We start from the raw sequence: 20,631 nt of genomic DNA, 5'->3' as shown, positions 1-20,631 counted from the left end.
CCCTGAATGAAAACACAGCGAGGACCTTCTACTGAATACCAGATGTTCCCTATTCTGGCCATCGTACTTTGTGGTTAGAACTCACTCTAAAATTAAATTGCCAATTTAAAATGTCCATATCAATTTATGTTCACATATATCTCCCCCTTGGTGGGAGTGGAGATGATCTATAAGGATATACAGTACAGTGGAACCTCGGATTGCGAGTAACGCGGTTAACGAGTGTTTTAGTGATCTCACTTCTACCCGGACAGGAAGTCTCTATGGAAGACAGGAAGTGATGTCAGGTACAGACAGGAAGTTCCGGGTGAGAGGTGAGTCTGGAGGAAGTAGAGAGAAGAAATTGTTGGAAGAGGTAATAAGATCTTATTTTCTATTTACACCCAGTAACCCCCCGTCATGTTCCGTCCTCTTCCTCCATAGTCACTGTGACGTCTTTTATCTCCAGCAGATGATGATACACACATATATAGTGTGGAAACCTAGATTAACCCCTTCAGGGGCAGATCATTTCCCCACTTACTGGGCCGGAACATTCTCTTCATTTTGGAGATAAATTCTAGTAATATGTTCCTCTAAACAAACAGCACTGACAATAAATAGACAAGACAATGACCATCCTGACCATACATGGCCTAGATCCTGACTACACAGCTAACAAATGGGCATACCGGTATCGGGGGCCGATACTAGGCATTTTTACGTGTATCGGTACTCGTGAAAATGCTCCGATACCCGAAGTGACGTCACCCTGGGAATGGCACACCTCCTCCCCCCCTCAGGCCGACTCTCTCCTCTGGTCCAGGGCTATCTTAATGCACGGGGCCAACCTGGGCACTGCCTATGTGAGCGGGATCTGTACTGCTCCAATCACAGGGCATGGAGAGGAGAGCCGGTGGGGATCGGAGCAGTAGACATTCCATCATGCCCCGATCTAGGGGGGTTATTGGGGACGGGTGGGGTACTGGGGAAGCCCTCCACCACCCCTGACGCTTGTCGGCAGTCTAGCATCCCCGCATGGCACACATCTTGAGTACAGAACTAAGAGCTCCTCCTCCCCATCCTTACAGCTACCATGTGCATAGTGTATAGATAGATACTGCAACTCCGTTGCCACCATGGAAGGTCACAGGTCAGAACTGCAACCAGTAGTTAGATATACACTGTGCAGGGAATGGGATTTCACCTCCAGTGTGTGCTGTGTGGGGAGCTCTGCCTGTGTTCAGGATGTGTACAATGCAGGGATGGGAGACAGAGCTCTTCCAGCAGTAAACCCCTTAGTGTGCCCTCCTACCCACCTTACTGTGCCCTCCCAACCCAATTACTGTGCCCTACTACCCACCTTACTGTGCCCTCCTACACCCCTTACTGTGCCCACCTAACTCCCTCTACTGTGCCCTCCTACACTCCTTACTGTGCCCACCTAACTCCCTCTACTGTGCCCTCCTACACTCCTTACTGTGCCCACCTAACTCCCTCTACTGTGCCCTCCTAAACTCCTTACTGTTACCACCTAACTCCCACTACTGTGCCCTCCTACCCACCTTATTGTGCCCACCTCACCCCCTCTACTGTGGCCTCCTACACCCCTTACTGTGCCCTCCTACCTACCTTACTGTGCCCACCTAAACCCCTTACTGTGCCCTCCTACACCCCTTACTGTGCCCTCCTACACCCCTTACTGTGCCCTCCTACCCACCTTACTGTGCCCTCCCAACCCAATTACTGTGCCCTACTACCCACCTTACTGTGCCCTCCTACACCCCTTACTGTGCCCACCTAACTCCCTCTACTGTGCCCTCCTACACTCCTTACTGTGCCCACCTAACTCCCTCTACTGTGCCCTCCTACACTCCTTACTGTGCCCACCTAACTCCCTCTACTGTGCCCTCCTAAACTCCTTACTGTTACCACCTAACTCCCACTACTGTGCCCTCCTAACCACCTTATTGTGCCCACCTCACCCCCTCTACTGTGGCCTCCTACACCCCTTACTGTGCCCTCCTACACCCCTTACTGTGCCCACCTACACCCCTTACTGTGTTATCCTACCCACCTTTCTGTGCCCTCCCAACCCCCTTACTGTGCCCTCCTATCCACCCTGTACTAGAGCTGCACGATTCTGGCCAAAATGAGAATCACAATTTTTTTGCTTAGAATAAAAAGATCACAATTCTCGCAAACTAAAATCTTTCACATTATACAAAAAAAAAAAAACGGGCTAACTTTACTGGTTAGATTTTTATTTTTTTTAATTCATTAAAGTATTTTTTTCCAAAAAAATTGCATTTGAAAGACCGCTGCGCAAATACAGGGTGACATAAATTATTGCAACAACCACCATTTTATTCTCTAGGGTGTCTACTAAAAAAATATATATGTTGGGGGTTCTAAATAATTTTCTAGTAAAAAAAAATGATTTTAACTTGAAACCAACAAATGTCAGAAAAAGGTTTAGTGTTAAACTTTTTTCACTTACACAGGAAGTCTATTCCATTGACAAATTGTTACAATGTTTATACTTAAGTTCAACTGATAAAGAATGTTTTGTTTCTTGGTAGACTGCCCGATTTTTCTCTTCCTTTCTTTTGAGGGCTGCGGCTTCAGAAGAGCAGAGAGAATTCTTTGCATAGAAAGAATTGTGAAACACTTTAGTCAAGATCGCAATAACGATTCTTTGACGATTAATCACGATAACGATTCTTGACGATTAATTGTGCAGCTCTACCCTGTACTGTGCCCTCCTAACTCCCTTAATGTGCCATCCTAACCCCCTGTACTGTGCTCTCCTGCCTCCTGTGTTTTGTCCTCCTGCCTCCACCAGTTGTCAACTCTGCCCCAATGACCCCCCCCATCCCCATGCCCCCCCCCCCCCCCCATGATCACAGTCTTTTCCATCCCAACTCTCCCACCCCACAATCCCTATTTCACCCCTCGCTCAACTACCCTGCCATCACTTACCCCTTTACTCCCCCCCCACCCTGCCCTCACCACCACCCTGTACAATGTCCTAGATACTACAGTATACTTGGCAACCAAGAGAACAAACCCCTCCCCCCCTGCTGTCCTCCTCCTACCCACACTGGGCTGCCATTGGAGGGAAGAAAATAGATTCCTCCCCCACAGCTCTCTACTCCACCAGCAGCATCCTCCTGCTATCCAATCAAATCCCTTCTCTTACTGCAGAAAGAGACATCACTCCTGTCAGTCAGTAGGCTGCCAGAGATTGGAGTCTTGCAGCCGGAGTTCTGGCAATTATCCTGATTATCCGGCAACTCCGGCCAAAAGTCAGCAAGTTAGGATGCACAAAAACTCTGGATGGCTGCACTCTATAAAATTTAAATTTGGAATTTTTGTGCCTCCTAGTCTTCAGGTAATGAGCTGGTCATTGCATCTGCAGTTACAAGGATAGCGTGAGAGACCATATAGCAGACCCACCTAGAGCTGAGTCTATTTGTGTAGGAAGTTCCCCTTCCTGGACATCATGATGACCCTCCATTGACCTCACAGCACTGCCTCAGAGCAAACAAGGCAACGGAAGGATCGTATTTACCATTCCTTGTCTGCAGATCTAAAACGAATCAAATCCAGTTCAGAAACCAAACAAACCCAACAGAGAAAAGGGAGTTTATGATCTGACAGACCAAGAGGGTCCCGGGTAGGGATGGGTGAATGATTCAGCCCGAGCATGAGTTCGGGGCGAACATTGGCTGTTCACCCGTTCGATGATCACCCAAATTATCGGGGCATTTGACCGTTTGTTCGGCCCGCCGAATGACCACAATGCACTGTGCCGCCAAACAGTGCATTGGAATCCCTGATTGGCTGAAGCAATGAAAGCTTTGCCCAATCAGGGCACCTAGCACTGTCAGAGCCATGATTGGACACTGTCATGATGACTCTATCCAATCATGGCTCATTGCTTAGTCCCGCCCCACACTATAAAAGTATTCTTTCAATAGTGGCCATTTGTAGTGTGATATCAGCGTGGAGAGAGATAGAACAGGGCTCTGTTCAGTGCTACTAGACAGTTAGTGTGTTATAGTGAGCTGTTCTGATTCTATTGTCAGTGTAGAATATCAGTTTAGTCTGACCTTTAGTCAGTTTAATCTAGTGATAGTTCAGTCAGTGTGAGTGTAGTGACCTTTCATTTTCGTTTACATTAGTATCAGTTTATTTTGTCAGGGCAGGTTTACTGCAGTATATTTCAGAAGTTATGTACCGTGTAACGCCATATATTTCAGGGCGTTACATGCCATGTGTTGCTGCAAGTTTAACGCCGTATTTTTAAGAGCATTATGCAAGTTTAACACCATATATTTCAGTGCGTTAGTGCATGTTTAACACAGTATGTTTCTGTGCATTACTGCAAGTTTAACGTTGTTTAATTTTGTACATTACGTGCCATTTAATGCAGTATAATTCAGTGCATTTCTGAAAGTTTAATTCCGTATATATATTTCAGTGCGTTACATGCCATTTAACGCAGTATATTTTATTGCATTACTGCAAGTTTAACACTGTATATTTCAGTGCGTTATGTGCCATTTAACGTAGTATATTTCATTGTGTTACTGCAAGTTTAAAGCTTTATATTCAGTGCATCATGTGCCGTTTAACACAGTATATTTCGGTGCGTTACTAAAAGTTTAGCACCGTATATTTCAGTTTGTTACTTGCCGTTTAATGCAGTATATTTCATTGCGTTACTGCAAGTTTAACACCGTATATTTCAGTGCGTTACTAGCCATTTAACCCTGTATATTTCATTGTGTTACTGCAAGTTTAACGCTGTATATTTCAGTGACATATGTGCCGTTTAACGCAGTATATTTCAGTAGGTTACTGCAAGGTTACTGCCGTAAATTTCAGTGCATTAGTGCACGTTTAACGCAGTATATTTCTGTGCATTAGTGCACATTTGACGCAGTATATTGCAGTGCCTCAGTGTAGTTTTACTGCAGTATATTATAATGTGGAGTGTGTCTGTGTAGTGAGTACTCAGGTTAAAGTGCACCAACCACCCCTTTACATTGATTAAAGTGCATCCACGTACACATTTCCACATCTTTATTACATTTTGTTAATAAGCGCCCCCCCATCATATCTGGGAGGACAACAAGGAGAGGCAGATGTTCCCATGACACTGTGAGGGGGCCAGCAGCGTAGGTGTCCACAGGCAAAGATGGACCTGGTCAGTCCTCAGGCAGGGCATTATTTCCTCTGTTTAGTGATGTTGCCCGTGCTATCCAGCCACAGCATGCAGAGGAGGTGGTGGACTGGCTTACTAAATCATCATCCTCATCCTCCGTCACCCAAGCAAACACTAGTGCGCAGTCAACTGCAGCTGCCAGAGTGACTTATTTTGCCTCCTTGTCCACAGCTATTCCTGACATAGCCCCAGCATCAGGCATGGAGGAATCAGCTGAGTTATTTGAACACTGCGTCAGGCTCCTTGACAATGCACAACCACTACTTGACTCAGATGTTGGTTCTGAGGTTGAGGAAGGTAAGAACATGAGCCTACAGAGAGGGGAGAACTCTGGTACATAAATTGGCAGTCATGTACTCCCAGCCGCAGCGTACTGCCAAGTTGTCTCCAGCGATAATGAAGATGGAGGAGATGATGATAAAAGAGGTCACTGACGTGACTTGTGTGCCGAATAGAGCAGAGGAGGAAAGTGAGGGTGAGGCACAACCCTAACGAAGGAGCCATCATGGAAGAGTAGAGAGCAGCCACCCTATTCCATTACATTGTGGAGATGTTATCTCCCGGCCCACTTCCCACAGCTCAGCTGTCTGGGCCTTTATTAGCACATGTGCAGTTGAACACACTGTTGTTTTTTACAAACTTTGTCTCAAGCACATCACGCGTGGCAAAAACACTAGCCATTTGGGTATCACATGCTTGACAAGGCATTTAACCTCCCACCACTCAGCCCATTGGCTTGAGCACCTGAAAGCTACGCAAAAGAGGCGCAATTCTGTTCCACCTCCTTACTCACCTCAGTCTACCCCCACTATACCTTATGGCCTCTCAGCAGCCTCCACTGACAGGGATGATGGTATAGCGCAGGGTGTCCCAGGTCCTTGAAGCACATCTGCCAGTAGCACACCACCAACTGTAGAATATAGCCGGCAAATTTCTCTGATTCATGTGCTGCAGCGAAAAAGAAAAAATACAGTCACTGCGACCCATGTGCCCAATGTCTAAAAGCAAGCTTGTCAAAGCTGCTGGCTCTACAACTTCTGCCTTTGGATTCTGCCACCTTCCGTGAATTTGCAGAATGTGCTGTACCACAATGGCAGGTTCCCAGTTACTATTTATTTTCATGTAAGGCCATTCCAGCTCTGTACCATCATGTGAAAGGCAATGTTGTCCACGTTGCTGCTGACACATGGTCCAGCAAGCATGGTCAGGGATGATATATTTTGTTCACAGCAAACTGGGGAACTCTGCTTGCAACTCGGAAGGATTCAGGACAGGGCTCAGTGCTGCGGCTTGTTTTGTGCTGCCACGACTCCATACAGCTAGTGGCGATGATGCAGGATTTGTCAGCTCCACCTCCTCCTCCTCAATGCTTTCCTCTGCTGAATTGTCCTATGAACTACAAGTACCCACTATGCATCCAAGGGGCTTTTCAATGAGTCAGGCTAAAAAGTGCAATGCAGTTCTTCAGCTGGTGTGTCTAGGGGACAGGAACCACATCAGAGCAGAGATTCTTTCAGCTCTGCAGGGGCAGGCCCAGAGGTGGTTCACGCCACATCAGCTGGAGCCAGGAATGGTGGTGTGCGATAATGGCACAAACCTCCTGTCTGCCCTTAGACAAGGAAGGTTGACACATGCCATGCCTGGCACATGTCCTTAATTTGGTGGTGGAGCATTTTTTAAACAGGTACCCAGGGAAGGAAGATCTGCTAAAGCAGGCCAGAAGAGTCTGTAGCCATTTCAGGCGAACATACACAGCCAGTGCTTGGTTGGCTGAAATTCAGCAGGAATTCCACCTGCCCATAGACCACCCGCCTGAATAAACCGCCTGATTGTGACATGCCCACCAAGTGGAATTTGACTTTGGCAATGCTGCAGTGGATGCACATGCAACAGAGGGCCATCAACGAGTACCTGGAGCAGACTCTGCGTGGCATTATGGACAGGGCACTTGAGGCAGAGCAGCGGGAGGGAGAGGAGGACTTTCTTTCCTTTCAAGGCCCACTTTATGCAAACATTGTTCCTACGCCACAGAACACACAAGAGGAGGAGGAGGATTCTGGCAGTTTTGGAGGCATTGAAGCAGAAGAAGACATACGCCAAACAGTAAGATATGGTTTTCCATCCGCAGAACCCTTGGGAGTAGTACATGGTTGGAAGGAGGCAGTTCCAGATACTGTAATCCTCAGTGACCCTGGGGATTCTGCTTTTCATGCCTCCGAAAAATTGCGATGCATGGGCACCCTCACACTTCAAAGCCTGCAAAAACACCCAAGAATATGTGGCATAAAACAGAAGGATCAATATTGGTTGGCAACTCTCCTTAACCACTGTTACAAGGGGAAAATCTCAGAACTCATCCAGTCCTCCACAGATAGTGCAGAAGATGAAATCTGTTGAGGACACCTTAAAGAGGAGTTTATCTAACGCTTTTCCCAACTCTGGTAGGTTACAGTGTCGTGGAAAACGTAGTTTTGAGGCTTCTGTTGGTCAAGAGAGGAGCGGTGGAGAAGGCGTCCGCCTAAGGGATGCATTTTACAATTTCTTTAGTCCTCAACGCCCAGGGCTGTCAGCTTCTACATCCCATCTGCAGCGTCTGCATCGCATGGTGGACGATTATCTAGGGGCAAAAACAGAGATGGAGAGCTTTCCAGTTAACGATCCACTGGCCATGGCCACTTGGTCATGACAATAGACCACTGGCCAGAACTTGCCTAGGATACAATTGAGCTGCTGGGCTGCCCTGCATTCAGCGTGCTTTCCGAACAGGCATTCATTGCTGCTGAAGGTTTTGTTACAGATAGTAGAATGCGTCTGTCCACAGACTCCGTGGACCATCTGACATTTATCAAAATGAATCAGTCCTGTTTTTCCAACAGCTATGAAGCCCCTGATGCTGATGTCGCTGATTAATTGTTTTTGGGATGTGGAATCTCTGCAGGACTTCTAGGCTGCCTAGCACTGTGGGTGTTGATTTCATCTGGAAGAATGTTTTTGGGCACAATTAACACCCAAAGATCAATTTTTCCGCACCTGTTTACAGGTGCATATTATTTCATTTTTTGACAGCAAGGCTAATTCTTGCTTTCAATAAGAGTACTTCTATAGGGTTATGGTGTGAAGGCGCCACCGAAACCCAAAGAACAATTTTTCCGCACCTGTTACATCTATCCAAAGTCTGTGGAAGAAACACCAGAATTTATCCAAAAAATCTCTAATCTTGTTCCCAGTGCACTACTTTGTGGCCTCATCATACAGACTGGCTCCCCAAGCCGTAGCTTACAAAGTAAAAGCTTGCAGGGAAAATGTCATTTCTTTGGCTTTACAAATGCAATTAATAATGCAGCAGGTTCTATACACAGTACAGATGCACCACTTTACAGGTAGACTAAGGGGACCCCCCAGGCACTTTATTTAAAAAAAATTATGCTTTAAGCATCAGTAAGTCACTGCTCATTTAAAAATTACGTTTCTTACAAACTTTTTTCATTGATAACTGTCCCCTGGGGCAGTACCCAGACCCTTATAACCATTGTATGCCCAATTACTTGCATATAAGCCTTCAAAATGGGCACTTTTTTCTTTGTTAGGTTCAATAAGCCCCATTACCGACCTGCAGGGCTGTTGTAGGGGCGCCAGGAGCCGTTGATTGCCTGGTGTGTGCGGGAGACGAGGAAGAAGGTGTCCAATCTCTCCATGTGCTCGGCCTCGCGTAAAAAAAGGGCACTTTTGATTTATCCTGTCTGAGTGCCATTTTTTTTTCTGTTCTGAACTTTTGCAATGTTCGAAAGTTCTGGTGTGAACCCAACAGGGGGTCGTTTGGCCCATCCCTAGTCCCTAGTGTAATATGTAACAAACACTAAATCAGGCTCAACAAACCCCAGGTGCCAGTCCACCATGGCAAAAAAAAAAATTGCGTCCTGGCACCTGGTCTGCCACCAGAATACTAAACACACTCCATGCGCGTCCTCCGCTATGTATCCCGATTGCCCATCTGCAGGCTCGGGACTGGCATAGCAGGTGCTGCCGGGTATGGGGGAGGGAGGAGAGCGTACACACATCCGCTCTCCTCCCCTTCTTGTTGCTGACCTGGAAGTGACGTGTATGACATGACTTCCAGGTCCTCATTGGCAGTTTCCCCGACCATCGAGGCCGGAAAAGAATGTAATGCAGTGTGATGTGCATCGCATTACATTCAGTAGAGCTCAGGGGGAGACATTGGGGGTCTTTTAGACCCTGGATGTCTCATTAAAAAGAACCTGTCACCTAAAAAAATAATCATCATATAGGGGACTTTTTATGTTATGGGGAAAAAAGTTACGTAAAATAAAAAAATAAAAATTTATTGTAAAAAGTTAAAGTTACACCCAAGCACATAAAATCCCACCCCACCACCACACATACACACACGCCTGAAAATTTGTTTGCGAAACACATGTTGCATATCGCCACGCATGCCGGAATGAGAGCGATAATTTTACAGAAGACCTCTGCTGTAACACTAAACTGATGACATATAGGGGGCTTTTAAAGCATATATATATATATATATATATATATATATATATATATAAAATAAATATCGGGTACTGAAGTTAGCCACCATTTTATGGGTGCACGTAAGTTTAAGGTTTGACATGTTTGGTATCTATTTAATCGGTGCAAACAGTCCAAATCATAAATGTGATTACAATGGGGCTAGTAGTTCTTCAATATCCAGCAACCCTCCTATTACCCCCCCACATCCCATTATTGTGTGACCAATACCATCCAAATAATTTTTACTTTCATTTCCCAAAGTTATCCGTCAACAAGGAGACCTGTATAGATCAAATGACGGCACCAATGAGGATGGAGGAGGACCGGAGTCACATGACTGAGAGGATACTAAACCTCACCCTGGAGATCATCTACCTGCTGACCGGAGAGGTGAGGAGGATTCTGGGAGGTCACATGACATCACTCTTATCTCTATTAATAAAACACAGACCTGACCGGAGAGGTGAGGAGGATTCTGGGAGGTCACATGACATCACTCTTATCTCTATTAATAAAACACAGACCTGACCGGAGAGGTGAGGAGGATTCTGGGAGGTCACATGACATCACTCTTATCTATTAATAAAACACAGACCTGACCAGAGAGGTGAGGAGGATTCTAGGAGGTCACATGACATCACTCTTATCTATTAATAAAACATGGACCTGACCGGAGAGGTGAGGAGGATTCTGGGAGGTCACATGACATCACTCTTATCTCTATTAATAAAACAGACCTGACCGGAGAGGTGAGGAGGATTCTGGGAGGTCACATGACATCACTCTTATCTCTATTAATAAAACACAGACCTGACCAAAGAGGTGAGGAGGATTCTGGGAGGTCACATGACATCACTCTTATCTCTATTAATAAATCACAGACCTGACCGGAGAGGTGAGGAGGATTCTGGGAGGTCACATGACATCACTCTTATCTTTGTTAATAAAACACAGACCTGACCGGAGAGGTGAGGAGGATTCTGGGAGGTCACATGACATCACTCTTGTCTAGTCTAGTCAGTAGACCATGTTCTTATTGTAGACATTTAGATGATGTCAGATGATTGATGTCGGTTTATCTTTCTCCTGATCTGTAGGATTATGTTGTAGTGAAGAAGTCTAGTGGGGAGCCAATCTCAGGAGGATGGAGCAGGACCCAGAGCCCAACCATGGTGCCTCCTCCTCCTTCTCCCATACCTGAGAGGAACAAAGAGCAGAAAATCCTGCAACTAACCACCATGATGGTTCATCTGCTGACAGGAGAGGTGAGGAGGATTCTGGGAATTCTGGGACATTATCCAGTGACAGACAAGGGATGTGTCTGGATGGTGACTGTATCATTGTGTGTGTCAGGTTCCTATAAGGTGTCAGGATGTCACTGTCTATTTCTCCATGGAGGAGTGGGAGTATTTAGAAGGACACAAGGATCTCTACAAGGACCTCATGATGGACAATCAGCCGCCCCTCACATCACCGGGTAAGAGGAGACTTTATTGTAAAGGAGAGAGCAGTACGGAGGGTCCACCTAGATCCCCCATCATCTGATAAACACATAGAAACAATGTATTCAGTCAGTGTGTGTGTTTCCTACAGATGGATCCAGTAATGGGAACCCACCAGAGCGATGTCCCCATCCTCTGTATTCCTGGGATTCCACACAGGAAGGTCACACCATCCCTCACCATCATCAGGTAGATGAGGAACAATCACTGATAGTATCATTAGGATCTGTACATTATCTGCATTGTTACCATTGATGTCATTTTTATTATATATTCAGAGTGGAAACCTGAGAGATCCTAATGTTGAGGTTAAAAAAGAGATAAAAGAGGAGGATGATGAGGATGGGGTGATGGAGGAGTTGCAGATTCCCAAAGAAGAAAATGATCTGTACCAGGACACCATGGTGGAGTCATCCAGCTACAGAAGCCCACCAGAGAGATGTCCCCGTCCTCTGTATTCCCGGGATTCCACACAGGAAGGTCACAACATCCCTCACTGTTACAAGGTTGGTTGGACAGAGATTATAAAACAGACTCATTGAGATGATGTGTGGATTTCTTATGTGGTGTCACAAATATAAAGCTTATATTTTACAGATGATATTCTCTCTCATTTTCTTGATTTAGAGTGGAGATCCAATTGATATAGAATTTGAGGTTAAATCAGAAGAAGAAGAGAGGTATGTGAGGGATGATCAGCAGTCTATGGAGGGGGATGGAATAACGGGGACATTTATAGAGGAGGACACTCCTACAGAGATCAGCACAGGTGGGTCATTAACACTAAATACATTCCTCCACCCATAATCTTCCTTCTCTGTGCTGGCAGTACGTTTAGCATAGGCGTTGCCCAACCTAGGTCCTTGGAGGATGTGTTTTGGATCTTGGCAAGAGGGGGACCTACTCAAAATTAGGTAGATGGTCATGATTTTATGGCTGATCAGTCTTTTATATGGTACATACTCCTGACTCCTGCACTATATACTCCATGTTGTACATTACATAGTCCTGACACTCGTCCTATAATCCCCTCATCACTGTCACTCCTATAAAAGACAGTTCTCGTTGTTTCCTCACTCTCTGACTAAGGTCCATGAATAAAGAAATTAACTGGTAGGAGATCAAAGGACCCATTTACTAGTTACCTTGAGGGGGGAATTGTAAGATCCTCAGAGACAAAGCTGCCTGATGTGGGCGGAGTCCTGGTTTAGGGGAACCAATCTGCTCACGTCTAGTAATAATCTTTGTATTTCTATTTTAGTAGATGGACGGGAGATGAGGAAAACCTCAGAGGATTGTCTCACTTTGTCTCCAGACTGTAAAGTAGAAGATGAGGACATCACACAGTATAGTCCAGGAGAAAACCCGACTACCTCAAATGTCCATCCGGCACCACACAGTGTAGATGGACCATCGTATTCCTCTTATCCTGAGGAACCTCAGACTGTGAGGGACAGTGCCGGACCATCGTATTCCTCTTATCCTGAGGAGCCTCAGACTGTGGGGGACGGTGCCGGACCATCGTATTCCTCTTATCCTGAGGAACCTCAGACTGTGAGGGACGGTGCCGGACCATCGTATTCCTCTTATCCTGAGGAACCTCAGACTGTGAGGGACGGTGCCGGACCATCGTATTCCTCTTATCCTGAGGAACCTCAAATTGTGGGGGACGGTGCCGGACCATCGTATTCCTATTATCCTGAGGAACGTCAGACTGTAAGGGATGGTACAGTCCTTCCAACACACAAGATGTTTTCATGTCCTGAGTGCGGGAAATGTTTTTCAGATAAGTCCAATCTTTACACACATCAGAGATTGCACACAGGGGAGAAGCCGTATTCCTGTCCAGAGTGTGGAAAATGTTTTTCAGATAAATCCAATCTTTACACACATCAGAGATTGCACACGGGGGAGAAGCCGTATTCCTGTCCAGAGTGTGGAAAATGTTTTTCAGATAAGTCCAATTTTTACACACATCAGAGATTGCATACGGGGGAGAAGCCATATTCCTGTCCAGAGTGTGGGAAATGTTTTTCACAGAAGTCCATCCTTTACAAACATCAGAGATCCCACACGGGGGAGAAGCCATTTTCCTGTCCTGAGTGTGGAAAATGTTTTTCACACAAGTCCAATTTTTCCAAACATCTGAGATCTCACACGGGGGAGAAGCCATATTCCTGTCCAGAGTGCAGGAAATGTTTTTCACAGTTGTCCACCCTTTACAAACACCAGAGATCCCACACAGGGGAGAAGCCGTATTCCTGTACTGAGTGCGGGAAATGTTTTATACAAAAGTCCCATCTTTCTGCACATCAGAGATCTCACACAAAGAAGAAGTCACTTTCCTGTCCTGAGTGAGGGAATTGTTCCTCACTGAAGTCCTGTCTTCCTGTACATCAGGGGTCCCACACAACCCTCGAGGTGTATTAGTGAGTACGGGAAATGTCTTGAATATAAATGTTGCTGGACATGTGGGGAAGAAGCACACCCTGATATACACCTCAGATATACTCCATGGCTGATTTTCATCATGTAAGAAACAGTTGATAAGGAGATCAGAGATCACCAAAGACATGGATGAAGTGTTGTACCATGTTGGCCATTGATAGCAGGAGAAAAATAAAAATGGAGTCATTACCTCTCATTGGCTGAGTACATTTTGTGGTATGGAGACCTAGAGGTCTATTATTCTCTTGCAAGAGGTCTGTTTTCTCATGTCATCTTCCAGGACGAAACACGTTAACCCCACCACTTAAAAGGTGGTTCTCTAGGCCTTTTAAAATAAAAAAGGAGTTATTACCTCTCATTGGCTGAGTACATTTTGTGGTGGAAGATTTCACAAACACTTACAGGTCTGTTTTTTTAAAACTCCTTGAAGAAATATGATGCACATTCACCCAACTGTGATGAATTTTGGCCATATTTTATTTCTTATGATGATTTCCTGTGATCATTGGCTCCATCTTGTGGCCATAATGCGGTGTTGCACTAGTTTTACTGATGAAGGTATTTCAGGGAAAAATACTGCATTATAAACACTAGATGGAGCTGAGGATCATAGGAAATCACTGTGTTCATTATAAAATGGACAGAATTTTTCACGGCTGGGCAAATGTTTGTCACAACAATCAATTAATATTTTATAAAATAGAAGCCTTAGTTTCCTCCATCAGACGTGATTTCATACAAATAACTGAGATCATACACTTATGAGTACAGAAGACATCGAAGAACGTGAGTTAATGAAGCCAACAATATTCTACCAACCATTGATATAGAAAGGACAATTCTACATTTGGTCATTAGATGGCACTAAGTATGGGGATTAGGGCCATCTAGTGGCCAAATGTGGTATTTTCCATTTTAAATCAATGAAAAACATATGAAAAGCTCAGCAAATAGCCAAATAACATTAATTTTTTACCCCGATACCCAGAGAAGGAATGTACATGCACTTTACCCGGGCAAATTACTGTGCAAATGATTTCTGAATAGACCCCTAAATGGCAGGAGATGTTTATTTAACCCCCTCCCGCCCAGCTATTATACATATACATCAAAATTGGGGTTGTGACCTGTCCACTTATTTTTGTGTGGATGCACCAACATGCCTCCATCCCATAGGTACAGAAAAAAATGGAAAATGGAGGCGGGACTTTGTGTGAGGCATGTTGGTGAATATGTCCACATAACAAAAAATGTTGTAATAGGGTGTCTAAAGTGGATCCTGTATAGAGTGATGATACCCACAAAATATATTGCAAGAAAATGGTATATAGTTTAATACAAAAAGATCATAAAACCAAATACATAATAAAAGAAATACATTTGGGCTACAATGAACCAGTGCACCCGGACCAACATTGCACCATAATGTATGGGTTATCATTCACCCATGCATCCTCTGTGAGTATATCAAAATAAATTTTTTTATGAGTCCATTTTCCCCATACTTCTACTGACACATAGTTATTTTTTCAATGCAGCTACACTGCATCAGACTCCTGACGATTGGTTTCAAGCCAAGAAACGCGTAGAGTTAACATCTATTGATGCATACATCTATCTAGTGTACTATGTATTACACCATTTTATCATGTTCTGTACATGTATAATCATTATTCGAACCATGTCTGTAAACCTACGTATGTCAACATGCTTCATTGTAGCCCAAATGTACTCCTTTTATTATGTATTTGGTTTTATGATCTTTTTGTATTAAACTATATACCATTTTCTTGCAATATATTTTGTGGGTATCATCACTTTATTATACATATACAGTTGGAAGAGAGCTTTGTCTATTTAGGGGAATGTACCTGTACATCCTCCCACTCTACCCCTATGTGTTATCAGCACTTCGGTATTCTTTCTTCAAACCATTGCACAAGGTTCCTTCTACGACCCCAGCACAGAAGGCAACCTTCCTTGTTACTGTTGTCTCAAGCTGAGAAGGTATCTGAGTTGGTGGCCAATCACCTTTTCTTATTCTTCTGAAGAACATGATTGATTTACAGCCCATCCTCCATCCTTCCATAGACTGTGTCCACCTTTCACCTTCCCGAGGATACCATGTTACCTTCCATTTGTCTGTCTTCTTCTCACTGGAATGAAGTTGCTCCTCAATTAATAAAAACTAAGCTCCATACAACGGACACCAGATTTCCATGAGGACACACATTGGAATATTATTTTAAAATGCTATATTAGAGAGGTGATGTGTGAAGAGAGGAATTCTGGCAGTCGGGCGCCAAATGTGACATTCATTGAGTTCTAAACATTCCCTGAATGATAACACAGTGAGCACCTTCTCCCTCTGCTTAACGGATGTTCCCTATTCTGGCCATCGTACTTTATGGTTAGAATACTAAAATTCAATTGCCAATTAGAAATGTCCATATAAATATATATTTACATATATCTCCCTCTTGGTGGGAGTGGAGATGACCCCATCTATAAGGATATACAGTACAGTGGAACCTCGAGTTATCGAACGTTTCGCAATATGAACTATTATTTTTTTAAAGTTTGCAGTACCGCATTTGGCCTGGGGTGCCGGTGACACTCGGAGCCGCTCAGAAATACTCAGAAATACTCCATTCCCGAGTGTTTCCAAGCGGTCTCTGAGTATTTCCAAGTCTCTCCGGTCCCCCCCCCCCCCCACCTCTGGCCACATGCGGTATTACATGAAATAGAAGTCAATGTGGAACGAATTATCTTCATTTCCATTGACTTCTATGGGGAAACTCGCTTTTATATGCGAGTGCTTTGGATTACAATCATTCTCCTGGAACAGATTATGCTCATAATCTAAGGTTTCACTGTACATAAACACACAGCACAAGGCCGTGTTCACACTACGAGACGTTTCTTGGGGCTGCAGTTCTTCTGAGCTCCACAAGGTGGTGATCTTCTACCATAGAGACAGGAAGTGATGTCAGGTACAGACAGGATGTTCCGGGTGAGAGGTGAGTTGGGAGGAATTAGAGAGGAGACATTGCTGAAATTGGCAGCAGACGAGGTAATAAGATCTTATTTTCTATTTACACCCAGTAACCCCCCGTCATGTTCCGTCCTCTTCCTCCATAGTCACTGTGATGTCTTTTATCTCCAGCAGATGATGATACACACATATATAGTGTGGAAACCTAGATTAACCCCTTCAGGGGCAGAACATTTCCCCACTTATGGGGCCGGAACATTCTCTTCATTTTGGAGATAAATTCTAGTAATATGTTCCTCTAAACAAACCGCACTGACAATAAATAGACAAGACAATGACCATCCTGACCATACATGGCCTACATCCTGACTACACAGCTAAGAAATGGACATATCGGTATCGGGACTGATACTAGGCATGTTTGAGAGTATCGGTACTCATGAAAATGCTGCAATACTGGAAGTGACGTCACCTTGGGAGTGGAACACCTCCTCCTCCCCTCCGGCGGGCTCTCTCCTCAGGTCCAGGGCCATCTTAATGCACAGGGCCAACCTGGGCACTGCCTATGTGAGCGGGATCTGTAGTGCTCCAATCACAGGGCATGGAGAAGAAAGCCGTCGGGGATCGGAGCAGTAGACATTCCTCCAACACAAGTAGCAGAGGTAAGATCATTCCCTGATCTAGGGGGGTACTGGGGGTGGGTGGGGTACTGGGGAGGGGTGGGCTCCCCCCTTCCAAGCCCTCCACCACCCCTGACGCTTGCCGGCAGTCTCCCATCCCCGCATGGCACACATCTTGAGCACAGAACTAAGAGCTCCTCCTCCCCATCCCATTCCCTTACAGCTACCATGTGCATAGTGTATAGATAGATACTGCAACTCCGTTCCCACCATGGAAGGTCACAGGTCAGAACTGCAACCAGTAGTTAGATATACACTGTGCAGGGAATGGGATTTCACCTCCAGTGTGTGCTGTGTGGGGAGCTCTGCCTGTGTTCAGGATGTGTACAATGCAGGGATGGGAGACAAAGCTCTGCCAGCAGTGACCCCTTACTGTGCCCACCTCACCCCCTCTACTGTGCCCTCCTACCCACCTTACTGTGCCCTCCTATACCCCTTACTGTGCCCACCTAACCCCCTCTACTGTGCCCTTACCCACCTTACTGTGCCCTCCTACCCCCCCTACTGTGCCCACCTACACCCCTTACTGTGCCCACCTACACCCCTTACTGTGCCCACCTAACCCCCTCTACTGTGCCCTCCTACACTCCTTACTGTGCCCATCTACACCCCTTACTGTGCCCTCCTACACTCCTTACTGTGCCCTCCTACCCACCTTACTGTGCCCTCCTACCCACCTTACTGTGCCCTCCTACACCCCTTACTGTGCCCTCCTAACCCCCTCTACTGTGCCCTCCTACCCACCTTACTGTGCCCTTCTACACCCCCTCTACTGTGCCCTTCTACACCCCCTCTACTGTGCCCTCCTACCCACCTTTTTTGCCCTCTTACCCACCTAACTGTGCCCTCCTACCCTCTTACTGTGCCCTCCTAACCCCCTGTACTATGCCCTCCTAACCCCCTCTACTGTGCCCTTCTAAGCCCCTGTACTGTGCCCTTCTAACTCCCTTATTGTGTCCTCCCAACCCCCTGTACTGTGACCTCCTCCTCTTCTTACTGTGCCCTCCTACCTCCCTGCACTGTGCCTTCCTACACCACTTACTGTGCCCTCCTACCCCCCTTATTGTGCCCTCCCACCCCCTTTCTGTGCCCTCCTAACCCCCTGTACTGTGCTCTCCTACACACCTTACTGTGACCTCTTACCCCCTTACTGTGCCCTCCTAACCCCCTGAACTGTGCCCACCTCTCCTTACTGTGCCCTCCTAACCCTCTACGGTGCCCTGCTACACCCCTTATACTGTGCCCTGCTCCCCTTCTTACTGTGCCCTCCTAAACCCCTGTACTGTGCCTTCCTACACCCCATTACTGTGCTCTCCTAACTTCTTGCTGTGCCCTCTTACCTCCGTTACTGTGCCCTCCTACCCCCCCCTTACTGTGCCCTCCTAACCCCCTGTATAGTGCTCTCCTGCCTCCACCAGCTGTCATCTCTGCCCCAATGACCCTCCCATCCCCCCCTGTGATCACAGCCTTTTCCATCCCAACTTTCCCACCCCACAATCCTTATTTCACCCCTCGCTCAACTACCCTGCCCTCACTTACCCCTTTTCTCCCCCCCCCCACCCTGCCCTGAACACCACCCTGTACAATGCCCTGGATACTACAGTATATTTGGCAACCAAGAGAACAAACCCCTCCCCCTGCTGTCCTCCTCCTACCAACACTGGGCTGCCATTGGGGGGAAGAGAACAGACTCCTCCCCCACAGCTCTCTACTCCACCAGCATCATCCTCTGTTATCCAATCAAATCCCTTCTCTTACTGCAGAGAGTGACATCACTCCTGTCAGTCAGCAGGCTGCCGGAGATTGGAGTCTTGCAGCCGGAGTTCTGGCAATTATCCTGATTAGCCGACAAATCTGGACAAAAGTCAACAAGTTCCCCTTCCTGGACATCATGATGACCCGACATTGTCCTCACAGCACTGCCTCAGAGCAAACAAGTCAAAGGAAGGATCGTATTTATCATTCCTTGTCTGCAGATCGAATACTAATCAAATCCAGTTCAGAAACCAAACAAACCCAACAGAGAAAAGGGAAATTCTGATCCGGCATAAGGCCCACGAAAATGTAGAAAGCACTAAATAGGCCGGACTAAAAGTGTTCCCATGGAGGCAATAGTTCTTCAATGTACAGCAACCTTCCTATTACCCCTCCCCCCACACACATCCTATTATTGTGTGACCAACACCATCCAAATAATTCTTACTTTCATTTCCCAAAGTTATCCGTCTACAAGGAGACCTGTATAGATCAAATGACGGCACCAATGAGGATGGAGGAGGACTGGAGTCACATGACTGAGAAGATACTAAACCTCACCCTGGAGATCATCTACCTGCTGACCGGAGAGGTGAGGAGGATTCTGGGAGGTCACATGACATCACTCTTATCTCTATTAATAAAACACAGACCTGACCGGAGAGGTGAGGAGGATTCTGGGAGGTCACATGACATCACTCTTATCTCTATTAATAAAACACAGACCTGACCGGAGAGGTGAGGAGGATTCTGGGAGGTCACATGACATCACTCTTATCTCTATTAATAAAACACAGACCTGACCGGAGAGGTGAGGGGGATTCTGGGAGGTCACATGACATCACTCTTATCTCTATTAATAAAACACAGACCTGACCGGAGAGGTGAGGAGGATTCTGGGAGGTCACATGACATCACTCTTATCTCTATTAATAAAACACAGACCTGACCGGAGAGGTGAGGAGGATTCTGGGATTCTAACATGATATTCCTATTGGTTCTCCAATACAGAGATTTCCTCTTGTGAAGTCAGGTGATCATATGACCATCACAGTGCCTCCATGTGACTCCCTAAAACCTGAGAGACACAACATGGAGAAGATTCTAGAAGTCACCAAGAAGATGATGGAGCTGCTGACAGGAGAGGTGAGGAGGATTCTGGGAATTCTGGGACATTATCCAGTAACAGACAAGGGATGTGTCTGGATGGTGACTGTATCATTGTGTGTGTCAGGTTCCTATAAGGTGTCAGGATGTCACTATCTATTTCTCCATGGAGGAGTGGGAGTATTTAGAAGGACACAAGGATCTCTACAAGGACGTCATGATGGACAATCAGCCGCCCCTCACATCACCGGGTAAGAGGAGACTTTATTGTAAAGGAGAGAGCAGTACGGAGGGTCCACCTAGATCCCCCATCATCTGATAAACACATAGAAACAATGTATTCAGTCAGTGTGTGTGTTTCCTACAGATGGATCCAGTAATGGGAACCCACCAGAG

At 45.9% G+C, this 20,631-nt stretch overlaps 4 protein-coding genes across 4 annotated transcripts in view; all 4 read left to right on the top strand.

The window, feature by feature from the left end:
* Positions 1-20,631, top strand: part of LOC141106826 (uncharacterized) — a 559,651-nt gene that overhangs the window by 444,665 nt on the left and 94,355 nt on the right. The gene's annotated exons all lie outside the window — the stretch shown is intronic.
* The window catches only part of LOC141104924 (uncharacterized), a 93,768-nt gene that overhangs the window by 14,503 nt on the left and 58,634 nt on the right, over positions 1-20,631 (top strand). The window lies entirely within an intron of this gene.
* The window catches only part of LOC141105466 (uncharacterized), a 63,332-nt gene that overhangs the window by 3,080 nt on the left and 39,621 nt on the right, over positions 1-20,631 (top strand). Inside the window, exons 2-3 of the mRNA XM_073595318.1 lie at positions 3,187-3,373; positions 12,418-13,604. Of these exons, the coding sequence (XP_073451419.1) occupies positions 3,187-3,373; positions 12,418-13,604 (1,374 nt within the window). The remainder of the gene's footprint in view (positions 1-3,186; positions 3,374-12,417; positions 13,605-20,631) is intronic.
* Positions 307-12,358, top strand: LOC141104894 (uncharacterized). Its single transcript, XM_073594686.1, has 7 exons — positions 307-355; positions 10,010-10,138; positions 10,846-11,013; positions 11,102-11,225; positions 11,342-11,439; positions 11,529-11,756; positions 11,878-12,358. Exons 2-7 carry the CDS (start codon positions 10,043-10,045, stop codon positions 12,055-12,057), a joined length of 894 nt encoding a protein of 297 aa, XP_073450787.1. The 5' UTR covers positions 307-355; positions 10,010-10,042; the 3' UTR covers positions 12,058-12,358.

This window comes from Aquarana catesbeiana, linkage group LG08, assembly GCF_042186555.1.
Source record: "Aquarana catesbeiana isolate 2022-GZ linkage group LG08, ASM4218655v1, whole genome shotgun sequence".
Lineage (NCBI taxonomy): Eukaryota > Metazoa > Chordata > Amphibia > Anura > Ranidae > Aquarana > Aquarana catesbeiana.
Note: the sequence above shows the minus strand (reverse complement) of the source record. Positions and strands in the feature narration are given on the sequence as shown.

Coding starts and splice junctions, on each gene's coding strand:
- LOC141104894 (XM_073594686.1), top strand. CDS start 10,043: ATGACGGCACCAATGAGGATGGAGGAGGACCGGAGTCACATGACTGAG. Junction 11,014..11,101: donor TTCATCTGCTGACAGGAGAG/GTGAGGAGGATT, acceptor TGTGTGTGTCAG/GTTCCTATAAGGTGTCAGGA. Junction 11,757..11,877: donor ACATCCCTCACTGTTACAAG/GTTGGTTGGACA, acceptor TTCTTGATTTAG/AGTGGAGATCCAATTGATAT.